Source organism: Numida meleagris, chromosome 19 (genome assembly GCF_002078875.1).
Source record: "Numida meleagris isolate 19003 breed g44 Domestic line chromosome 19, NumMel1.0, whole genome shotgun sequence".
Lineage (NCBI taxonomy): Eukaryota > Metazoa > Chordata > Aves > Galliformes > Numididae > Numida > Numida meleagris.
In genome coordinates, this window is record NC_034427.1 from 13,316,137 (window position 1) to 13,328,168 (window position 12,032).

Consider the following 12,032-nt stretch of genomic DNA (forward strand, 5'->3'; position numbering starts at 1 on the left):
TGGAATAACACAGTGAAGTTGTTATTCCAGTGTGTGTGTGGATGTGTGTGTGTGCACGCATGCATATGAGTGTGTGTGCATGTATAATCAATTACAAGGAGCCTGACTCGTTGCCAGCTAAAACTGGAGACTATTTTCTGTCTCTGGACTACTAGTTGAAGCTCGGTATTTAATACAACCCACTATCATCCCGCAAGTGAATACTCTCCAGATTTCTATTTGAGAGGATGCAAATTAGAGTCTTAAACATCTCTGAGGACTGGAGCCTGAGAGACTGACTCTAACCCATCAAAGCTGAGTGCTTAGGACAAGGGGGAATAATTTTTAAGTAAAAGAGAAGAGATTTAGGTTATGTGTAAAGAGGAAATTATGTACTCAGAGGGTAGTGAGGCCCTGGCACAGGCTGCCCATAGAAGCTGTGGGTGCCCCATCCCTGGAGACATTCAAGGCCAGGCTGGATGGGGCCCTGCACAGCCTGATCTGGTGGGTGGCTGCCAGCCTGTGGCAAGGGGTTGGAACAGGATGGATGGGCTTTAAGGTCCCTTCCAACCCAAGCCATTCTGTGATTCTAACTCATACTTGAGAGACATTTTAACCATGCTACTGAAAAGAGATATATGAGATCTCAGAATAGCAAGTTCAGTGCATGATCTCAGCTTCCTCTGAAGTGTAGATACATCTCAGTTTGCTCATTTTGTTTACCCTCCTATTGAAACTCAAGTCACTGAGATTACACCTCAGTCTGGATCCATGCGCTCTCAAAATCCAAAGATGGGTGATGCCACCAGACTGTGTGGAGGTGACTCCAAGCGGTCTTGGGATCCATTTCTCCACGCATGCATATATTTATTAGATTTATGGGCTCTGGTTGTAGATCAGGACTTTCCATGCTGGATTTACACACCTTCCCTGCCCAGCCTTAACTGCCCCTCCTTCCCCATGCCACATGGATTTAGCTGGAATTCAAGGTGCCTACAGGACACTGAGGCCAACTGATAACAGAGAGTGACCTTATTATTCAGAAACAACAAATTCCAATTTGCAACTTGCAACAGCGCACCCCAAGGGAACCCAGCTGTGCACTTGAGCACGGTCCTGCAGCCCATCCACGGGGTTGGTGCTCCACACCGTCCTGCTGCAACTGGAGCTCTTTTCACATTGCTGTCCCTCTATAACCTCAGCCCACAAAACCTGCTGCTGACCTCCTGCAGCACGCAGGAGGGAAAGTGAAGCCTGCAGGCTGGGTAAGCCCATCACCGCACCGTCCCAGCTGCCCGGGGCTGTGAGTGGGCTCAGCGGGCTCGTGGTTTGCTGCTGCTGCTGCTGCTGCTTTCGCTTCACTCCACACTCAAGCTGGGAAACAGAATCAAAAATGCACCCCACAAAAGGCTGTGTGTTTAGCAAGCCCCATTTAATTACCTGCTCCTTCACCTAACATTTAACCCTTCTTAGACCAAGATGACTGTTGGCTCTGATGTTTCCGTTAGTTGTGGCTGTATTGGAAGAAAGGAAACTTGCACGGCATTTTTGGTACGCTGGCATGACAATAAATAAATTGCCCTGCAGTCTCAGCCCACTCGTTTTTAGAAAGGAAATGACCCTGTGCGAGTGGGTGCCCACTTCTTTTACCTCACTGCTATTTTTAGCTGAGACTGAAAAATTTCCATTGAAGACCTGCTCCTCTCATTTCCTGGGTAGAGCAAACAGGAAGCTCTTCTGACGGAGCTGCAGGAGGGCTCGGCCTGAAAGTAGACCAACCTCACCTCCCTCTGGTTGCTTCCCTGCACTGCAGCACGCCGAGCACCGCCGTGATGCGCTTCGTGTGCATGGGTGCACCCCACAGGCTGGGTGGAGGCCGGCAGAGCTGGGCGGCAGGGGAGGGCAGGCTGGCAGCCCCCTGTTCTTGGCACGTGCTGTTCAGCAGGCACCCATCTAGTTGAAATCAGGCATTTCCTGGCTGGAATGAGAAAGTAGAGCTGAAATACTGGCTATTTGCAGGGGGATTTTTGAGCACAGAGGGGTGGAAAGAGCCTGCTTTGTGCCACAGCGTGCAGCAGAGACCAGGGCAGTTCTTAGTCCTTGAGGAGTGCAGGCAACCACAGCAGGTGTCTGTACAGCAACGACACAGAGCTCCACAGAAACCTGATATTTTCTTTTTTTTCTGAGATAAGTTCCATTGCACGTGGAGAGATTTCAAACTAGTAGTCATACCTCTTAAAAATTATTGCGTGTGTTCTCCTAGAGACAGTAAGAGATTGGGCACGATATTTTAATTGTGATAAATTACCACTTTTTACATAAACATTTCTTGTTTATTTGTAGAGTTGTGGAGTCTTACAGCTGTATACCTGTCAGTCAGGCTTGGGTGAGGGGCTGCTTTGCTTTGAATTACTCCTTGTCTTAGCCCTGAAGTATCAGTGGTGAAAAATAATTTAGATTTGGGGTCTGAAACCGTAGAAAATTCGGCCTTTTTTATATGGCGGATTTATCAGAGAAAACAAGCAGTTTCCAAACAGAGAACTCCCCCAGTGAATACAGCACCAAGGAGCTGCACGGAAACAGCCCCAAAAAAGGCAGTTCTGGAGTTTGGCACCAAAACACTCCATCTTTTAGCTCTCTCCTAACAAAGTCGCTGCCTGGATAGAAAGGTTGTGCCAGGAGGTTCCAAAGGGTGCGCTGAGCAAATGTGTGAAGGGTGTGCAGGATGGGATGGCTGTTGTGGATAACATGCAGTATTGTTCAGGCTGTTTCAAAGAGAGAATGAAGGGATTCAGTGTCCTCTGTTCAGCCCTATTGACAAGCCTGGCCCAGCCTCTCAGACCGTTGTAGCGGTGCATTGAAATCTGCTTCTGCTACGGCCTGCAAACAAACTATAGCAAAAATATAGGCCAAACTGAGGCACCAGTGAGATTTTTCAGAAGAAAATAAACACCAAAAAGAAGTCAACACCTGAATTGCAGTCTCTGTCTTTCCAGCATGATCCACTGTATTTCCTGCAAGTCAGGCCCTTTTCTATTCAAAATATTCTCGTTGCATCCTAGTGAAAAACGTTAAAAAGTTCAGGTACTTGCACCTTTATTGTCGTTTACCCAGGTGAAGGAGCTGTCTATGAAAGAGGGAAAGAGCTGTGTTACACAGGGGATGTGGCGAGTGCCAGAGTCATGGTACACGCTGTCAGTTGTGTTTTTGTGGTACTTGAAGCATGCTCAACACCATCAAAACCCCCTCTCTCCTCTCCTTCCCTCACCAAAAGTGTGTGGCCTGGATTATTCGGCCAGCATTTTTTTTAGTTTTAATCAAAAAGTTGCAGTAAGAATAGAGAGGGGATGTTCTAATTTAACGGCACACTGCCCAAGGACTGCTTTTACTTCTCGTGGATTTGGAATTGCTCTTAACGTTTCTTCCTCTTTCTTTTATTTCACAGTTAACGAAATTATCAGGAAGGAATTTTCTGGACTCCCTGCCAGAAATCAGACATAGAAGAAGATTTGTGAGACAACTTCTACCAAATCCTTCCATAACTGACCTCTTAGATCCTTCCAGTGCCCCTGCAACCTCCTGCTTCCTTAACTGTTCATCTCAAGGCACCAGTTCAGTGCAAGGAACAATGTATTGGCATCAAGCTGACAGCCTTGACTAAGCAACTCGCCACCTCTCTCTGTAAACATGGAAAAGGGCACCCTTCCTTTCGTCCAAAGATCACATTGTTCTCATGTAACAGAGCATCTGTCTGAGGAAACACTTCAAGCCTGCTGCAAAGTATCTAGCTATGTATGGATCCATCTATCTCAGTAATAAGGGAGAAGTAAGATGGCACTCCTGAACGCCACACAAAGCGAGGGAGGTTATATATTAGTCTTTATTTGGGTGGGGTGGGAAACAAGGGAAGAAAGAGTAATATATTCCGTAAAAGGACAGCAGCTTTGTGCAGCTCACTAACAATGACTTGCCTTCCAGGTCGCAAAGCCCTTCTAAAAAATTTTGTTGTAGGAAACGGAGGCAGCTCAAGCTCACTCTGCCTTTATTCAGACTGGGAGCAGAGGCTGTATTTTCTGACCCTGAGCACCGTGATCGGTATTTCAAGCAGTAGACGTCAACCAAATCCGGAGTTTTCGCCATTTTTTCTTGTCTGAATGGACAGGAATTTGACGGAGAAGGATGCTCACAGAGCGCCAGCGAAAAGAGCAATTCAGCAGCTGTTACACCTGTCTCAAGGTAAATGAAACCCACACAAACAGAGATGAATATGTAAGAGTCACAGTAAACCCAAAGATTTTTATGGCCGATCCTCATTCATATTTAGGCAGTGTATGATCACATCTTACATGTTTTCTCCCTAATAAATGACTGCTGTTTCTTCTCATGTAGAACCTGCTGTTGACTGGTACCTTGTCTCATGTAGCAGCTGTAATGTTTAACCACACAAGCTGCAGAGGAAAATAATTGCATTTCACAGAAGCTGTATGTTCCAAAAAAGCGTACACTTACTTATATATACTTTGTCTCTTTAGCATTGCAAAGCTACCAGCAGTTTCTGGAAAGGTTAAAATTCCATCTGAGTTAGCATGTTTGTTACATTTTGCTTTGTGCGTTTGAATACAACGTGCTGACAAATGCTTATGATGGCAAGAGATAACCGCAGCCTGCAGCCCTGCAGCTTGCAAGTTGGTAACGTTTCGGTGCATCTCTGGTACTCCAGCGGGATGAAAATGCACCCGAGTGGCCAATCCCTGCAGTAAGAGGCTGCTGCACTGTGGGCAGCAGTGGTTTGTGAGTGACAAAAGCTGTCTTGTTGTGAGCACCGAGCCCGAGCTCTTTGTAGAAAACACAGCGAACCTGCCCCGTTCTCAGCTGCTTCACAGCAAACTTCGCCAGTGCGCCCACGTGCTCACAGCAGCTGCTGGGTTATGTGAATAGCGAGGACCAGCAGAGCAGCTGCCTGGTTTGTTCCCCAGTGCTGCAGGAAAGATCTTGCATCAATCCCACAGACTTCTGCAGGAATAAAACAGGCTGCAGTGCCTTCTGTGTAGTTTAGTTATTGATCGTTAAACAGCACTTACACTGTATAGCACTTCAGATGGTTCACCCTCCTCAGATGAGCTACTTTTTCAATTGTTTTTAACCTGCCATCTTGTCGGAATCTGCCATCCGTTATGGATTTTTAATGCATTTTTATGGATTTTTCATTTTGAAAACCTTCTAATGCCAACAGTTGCCTGTCAGAAATTCTTTACTGCAGCTGAGCCCAAATGGGTCTCTTGGCTTGGAAGTACAAGAAACGGCCATCTAGCTTTCCCTGATCCAACCTGTAAGGATAAGATAGGAGAAATTAAAAAAACGAAACCAAAAATCCATTCACAGAAAACCCAAGTCCCCAGGTAACTGACAGCGACAGTTCTTTTGCTGGATTTCAAACGAAATACCAAAGAACGTGAGCTCCTTTTCACGTCTCCGGCCTGAAACTCCCGCCGCTTTCCTGGTGGCTGTCGGTAGCGCTGGCCGTGGCAGTGCCCTCAGTGCGGACGGACTCGTGCCCTCGGTCGGATGCCGCGCACCGAAGCCCCAGCGGCCTCCCCACAACGTGCAGCTGCACTGCGTGTGTTCGTGCTCTGGACTGGTTTTAATTTTCATTTTTTTGCCGCTGTCTCCCAGCGATCATTTAAGCATCCTTCTCCCCTTGTTGCTCTGAGGCATGAACGTATAAAGCAGACAAGAACGGCGTGGGCCCTTACGAGAGGCAGCGAGCGCTCAGCGGGAGCCGGGCCGGCCGAGCCCCAGCCCTGCAGGGCCCCGCTGCCGCTCCTGGGCCGTGATGGGGAGGGTCGGGTGCGTGCTGCACAGGGTGTTCCTCTGGGCAGCTTGCTATGGAGAGTGGGAGAGAGGTTTTATATATATCTATATTTAATATATGCTACAAGTGCTTTACTCGTGCTTGCACTAGCTGTATTTCCTCCTCATTTTTAAAGGCATAGATACTAATCCGGATGTGTGTTAGCGTAGGGGCATATACATGTGTATTTATATGCTATAACCACGTAAGTGTAGATGGCTATAGATATGTGTATGCACATCCATCCGTGCTTCTTCTGAACACACGTGCCGTCACAGCTCTGGGCCACGATCCCGCAGCTGGCCCCAGCCAGGGGCCTCCAGGCCCAGGCCTGCAGCGCCGCACGGAGCCAGCAGCTGGAGCGAGGTTCCTATGGTGTATGTGACACAGACTGCATCCTAGTGGCTTTATTTACTGCTACATCGGGTCAGGCTGTGCTACTCTCACCTGCTCTTACATCAACCGTTAGTTGCATAGAACAGCTTTAACCACTTGATATTTATTTCTGGAGAGAAGGAGTATCCTCGGACATAGCGTTATACATTGTTGTCTCTTTTTAGGAAGAAAACAGATATGTTACAGATATATAGCTAGGCTGAAGAACTTCAGAATATGCAGTACTAAATTATTTCCTGTTCTCGCTGAGCAGCGTTCCTCCAGTATTAATATTTTGTTGTGTAACACACCTTGCTCTCTGTCTGTAGAAGCATTAGATTAACCTCGGAAGAGTTAATTGCATTCTGTGAGTAATTTGTTCTCACTTTATCTGGAAGATAGCCATATTTGCACATGAGGGAATTCTGTCTTTCCTCAGTTATCTGAATGTTTCACCACAGTGCCTTCCTGCCATTGTACCAAAGGCCTCCAAATATATTGTCTGCAGGGTGAACAACTCTAATGCATTTTCCATCAAAGTTATACCATGCGAAGTACGTGGGGCTCATTGGAACTCCAAGTTCATCTCTTTCTTTTTTCTGTGCGTGTGTGCATTTTTTTTTACTCCGTTTTTTCCATCCAAGCTTTGGCTGCAAGTACAGGATGAGCTTCTATAAACGTCTGCATCAAATATATGAATGCGTAAAATAAAACCATCATTCATGATGTGTAAACAGACTGAGAGTGGAATGGGAGTGGACAGATAGCAGGGAGATTTTTTGGTGTCAGTTATGAGTGTTGGAAGTACAGTTTGCCAGGAGAGGAATTGCTCGTGAAGATACTTGCAATGAAATACAAAGTCCCGCTTTTGTTTTTCTCCATGAGAATAAGCAAAATGTGAGATGTGAACTGCGATGGAATGAAAGTGTCTAATGCACGTGTTTTTATTGGTAGAAAGAATGTAGAAGAGCCTTGGGTTTTGCACTTGCTTTATTTGTATCCATGTAAATATGTATCACTTCCATTCTTCCTGTAGGGATACAGCGTTTTCTGAATGTAGAATATTTCCAAAAACAGCACTATGTTATTCTCCATTGTATAAAATGCTGCTGCTTGATAACATATCTAAGACAGTTCTCAAATTAGCTAGCATGTTTTTAAAGTGTATTTTGTAATCTGTATCTTTACCAAAAAGAAGTGTCTATGCTTTTGGTCTGGCCAAATCTGCAGCGCCTTTTGGATTAAGGATTGTATTTATAAAGGATGGATTCTCATTTTTGATGTGCATTAATTCTCTATGCAATTGTTGTGGAACTGTTATTGCCCCCCAAAGTTGTATTTGATCCATTTTCCAAAGACTTCAAAGTCAGCTTTAAACACTTCAGAAGCGTGTTTCTAAACATTTCAATCTGACTTTTTGTCCCCGTATTTCTTTCCAAATTGCTTTTTAATAGAGAACAATTATCTGCCAGATGGGATTCAGGAAAATGACTCTCATCTTATTTTCAGATCTTGAATTGATTCACATCGTGGTAAATCTTACACCACGTAAGATCACCTGATGTTCCAGTTTCCTGCAGTTCTCGTGGTAGTTTACATGACACATGGTGAACTGCAGATTCCCCAGAAATTGACTGTTCTCATGGTTTACATCTCGATGATTTCATACGTGCACGCGTGAGGCATCTCACAATGACGCATGGGAAATTATAATCCTTCATTCATCTCAGTTCAGGATGAAGAATCCACCTTTTTGGACATTGGCATCTGTCTTTCACGTCTGCTACTTTAATCACTGCAGCAGGTGACAGCCACTGATAATCTCTTTAACTACCAGTCAGTAATTAATCCATTATGGTCTGTTTAAGAGTTGTTTAGCCATTTTCCTTATTCCTGGTGCACAGAAAGTAAATAGATTGGGACCTAACCAACATCGCAATACGAATTTGAAGTGAAGATGCTGACATTCCGATAGATCAAATGAGCGGTCACCTGGGAAAGAAGTTAATGTTGAAGTTTCTTTCCAACAACTCTCTTAAGGTAGCCAAATGGGGCAGAAAGTTCTAGAATGGCTGAGTCACAAAGTGAATAACGCTCAGTGTGTCTGCAGCACTCCAGGCACCCCCAGCTGTGTGCTGGAGGAATGACCAGCCATTCTTCAAGAGCTCTAAGGACTGAACCGCCGCCGTTGCGGCTTTGCTGCCAGCCCCTGTACACAGGCAGCGTGGCGAGAGCTGGGGACGCGGAGCCAGGGCTCTGGTCAGGCTCAGTGGGGCTGGCCTGGCTGGCAGCTGTGATGACGAAGTGTTCCCCCGCCTCAGGACGCCCAGGTCTCCTTGCTGAATCCCGACCCCCCGTGTCCAGGCAAATCCCTGTTAGCAGACATTCATGCAAGTAAGCGATCATCTCTCAGATCATTCTAACAGATGTCTTTTTATTCAAACTCTTTGTTCAAAAGCCTAACTTTAACAACTGAAAAAGAGTTTATATCACTTACATTCCTACAACAACATGGTTAACCTCCAATGTAATTTTTTTGCTATCGTCTGTAAAATATTTTTATATATTGCCTGTACTGTGGTAGTTTAGCAATAAATGAGAGGATATCATCTGCTGCATGCGTGTCGGGTGTATTCTTAAACACCTTTCTCTCCCTTGATGAACTGATGCCGAGGGGGCGAGTCACCCGGACATGTCCCCCGCACCCCCCAAAACACGATGACGTGCATGGGGCTCTCGGAGCACACAGTGCTTCCTTGGAAATGAGATGCCCAGCAGCCCTTTCAATTAAGATCCCATTACGTTTCTGTAGATGAGTTGGATTCATACAGCGATTCCTTAATGAACTTCATTTGCTGTCACTGTCTGCTTTCCCTCATTTCATTTCCTACCCCATCACTGCCACCCCAGCAAAAAGCACCAGACAATCCGCACCAACAGGTACTGGGGCTTCCCTCTCCTTACAGCATTAATTATAATAATGAGTAAATGTCCTCCCTCAGCAGTATATGGTTTTTAGAGACGGGGATGTGCTCTCTTTAATATTTCTTCATCTAAATCTTCATTCTGCATTTCTCTACTGGAGATGCTCAACGATGTGTTTTCGTACCGCTGGAAGGGAGCCCAGAACCCATTGTGTCTCAGGAAGAGTCGAGTTTATACAGCGTACAATTAAAGACATTTACCTTAACAACACCAATACTATCCTTTGCATTTAAAAAACAGAGATTTCAAACCATATTTGATGCATCTGTTGGATACAGAGCAAGCACTTTGCTTTGCTTATTTGCAGAAGCCTCGGAGAAGGAGCCATGTGGAAGTTCTTAACTCGCAGTGCCCCGTACAAAGGCTGGGAAGCTCATAAACCAGGAAGGCTTCGCCAACAAAGAAGCTGTTACTGGCTGAGGGAGAACATTTTATGATGAGCAAATATATAGCACACAGGATTTTAGCTTTATTCAGCGACAGGAAAATTTAAGTAACTTAACCTGGAAATTCCACAGCTAAAGGCTGAGAACTCGAGCACCTGACCCGATACTCTGGCTTTAATTTATACCTTGGGTCCAAATGAAAAGACTGCAATAGAACCCCAGATTTTCAGCCTTAGCAGGAAATTTCCTGGATTTCGTAGACTTCACTCACTCCTTTATGCCCCTTCAACACAGCTGACTTTTTTTCCCAGTTTTACTTCTTGTGGTAGCAGCAAAGACCAATTCATGTTTCTAATGAACATCTGGGTTTCGTATGAGAACTTGCTTGTTCGCGTGCTCAAGTGTGTAAATACGCGATTTACAAGTTCTTTTTTTTTTTTTAATACGGATGTCATTTACTCAATTTTAGAAGCTGCCTTTCAGCTTCATGCCAGATTCTTTTCTAAAAGCATCACCACTGAATCACTCAGGTGGCTGCTCAGAAGCAGTGTGCTGCCACCCACCTGCCCTGTCCCAGCCCTGTCCTGTCCCTGTCCCTGTCCCTGTCCCTGTCCCTGCCCTGCTCAGCCGGGCAGCACGCAGCAGCGCGTGGAGCAGAGGCAGCAGCAGCGCCCGTCTGCCCCGTGGATGCACAGACACCTGTTTGTGAGCTGCTGCCTGTTGGCCACGAGTCGCAGAACTTCCCGTGGCTTTGGAATGAAGCAGACTCTGAGGCCCAGGCTTACTGAACAGGGCTGAGACTCGGAGTGTCGGTTTCTTGAGAAGCCAAGCTAAAAGCAGGGCAGAAGTCGGGGCTTCCCTTTGGCCTTTTGCCACTCGGTGATACCGAGGTCCCCGGTGTGACCCGCTCCCGGGTACGTGGTGGGGATGGAAGATGAACGGTCGGGAGGGTTTCTGTCGGCCTAAGTAAATTTGTCATGGGTGCTTTTTGTAACGCCGCTGGAAGCAGCGTGAGGCACCGAGGCCTCCGCGGGCGGCAGACGGCATCGGCACGGAGGAGCGCTGAGACCTGAGGCCGGCAGCGGCTTAGTTCCCCGGCTTTCATGTTAAAGGGAAGGGGAGGGACACAGAGACCTTTCTTTCCTTTCTGAGTTGCAGTGGCCACTGCACAGCTCACTCTGGCATTAGTGGCCAAGTGCCTTTCTTTCCTTATTATTTTTCAGTTTCCCAATTCCAAAACAGCTGTATAAATCAGGATCCTCACTGGCCATGTTATACATGGCATTGCAAGAAACCATTTTGGCTTCATTTACTTCTAAAAAGGCCACATAATGGAAGAAATGGAGAAATACACGTAATTGAACCATGCCCGTGTATCTTACATTTCCCACTCTTTCTTACGGGAAGGGGCTCGCTAACGCTGCACCTCACAACGGCACCGCTCCCCCTGCGCTGCGGGCTGGGGCCGAAGCAGTCTGTACCAAACTGGCTCTTTAGGCGGCTTTTTATTTTTTCAGAGCAAGAAGAGCGCACGGGGCCGTGCGGCGGCGGCGGCCTGAGCGGAGCGGAGTCCCACTGCCACCTGCAGGGCAGCCCCGCACCGCTCCGCTCCCGCAGCCGTGGCCCCGCCGCGGTTCCCAGCCCTCCTTCCCCAGCCCTCGCAGTGCCACGAGCAGACGGGAGTCATGGCTGTGCCCCCTATTTCGTGTGGAAACCCGTGGTTTTCTGTCTTCCACGCAGCTCGGGCCGCCTGGCACCGCTTGGTTCCCTGCTAGGAAAACAGAGCTGCACCGGGTCGAGCTCTGCCGCCGTGCTTCATGCAGGCGGCGATGAGAGTGGGTGATGCCTCTCCTATTATAAAATATTAGTGAAGAGCCGCAGCAGCTCTTTATTAAGCCAGTGTTTGCACAGCTGCTGTGGCAGTGGGAGACTTCCCAGCCATTTTCTGCACTGCGTTCCCAGCACTGCGTGCTCCCATCAGCCAACGGCCCCGTTTCACAGATGGGAAAACTGCCCCGGCAGCGGCCGGCAGCCTCAGCTGAGCGGGTGGGCACCGCCAGGCACCACTGCGGGTCCTGAGCGCCAGCACGGGAAGGATGGGCTCCGAATTCAGCCCCTATGGTTCCTTTGGGTCACAAAACATAGAGTGGGTTTAGCAGCAATTAACCTATCCTGTAATTATCCCTCCTTTCTCTAGAAACAATTTGAACTAAAAGTGTTTTTTGTAAATAAAGAGCTACATCTAAACACGATCCATTTGTATTCATTATGGTCCAGGACAAATCTGCTCTCCTAAAGCTCTATCAGATAAAGGTAGAGCTTGCTGGCCAGCCTGACCTGAGGCCCTCTGAAATAAGGCTAATGAGGAAGGCTGAGCTGTTTTTTTCTTATCTAGAGAGATGGAGAGAGTTCCACCAGGAGAACATAAAGGAATAAGAGGGATTTGCTGGACGAAA

At 47.0% G+C, this 12,032-nt stretch overlaps 1 protein-coding gene across 8 annotated transcripts in view; it reads left to right on the forward strand.

The window, feature by feature from the left end:
- NFATC2 (nuclear factor of activated T-cells 2) overlaps positions 1-8,821 on the forward strand; it is a 102,244-nt gene extending 93,423 nt beyond the window's left edge. For all 8 annotated transcript variants that reach the window (XM_021416261.1, XM_021416264.1, XM_021416260.1 and 5 more), the window contains one exon: positions 3,425-8,821. In XM_021416261.1, the coding sequence (XP_021271936.1) occupies positions 3,425-3,480 (56 nt within the window). In that variant the 3' untranslated portion in view covers positions 3,481-8,821. The remainder of the gene's footprint in view (positions 1-3,424) is intronic.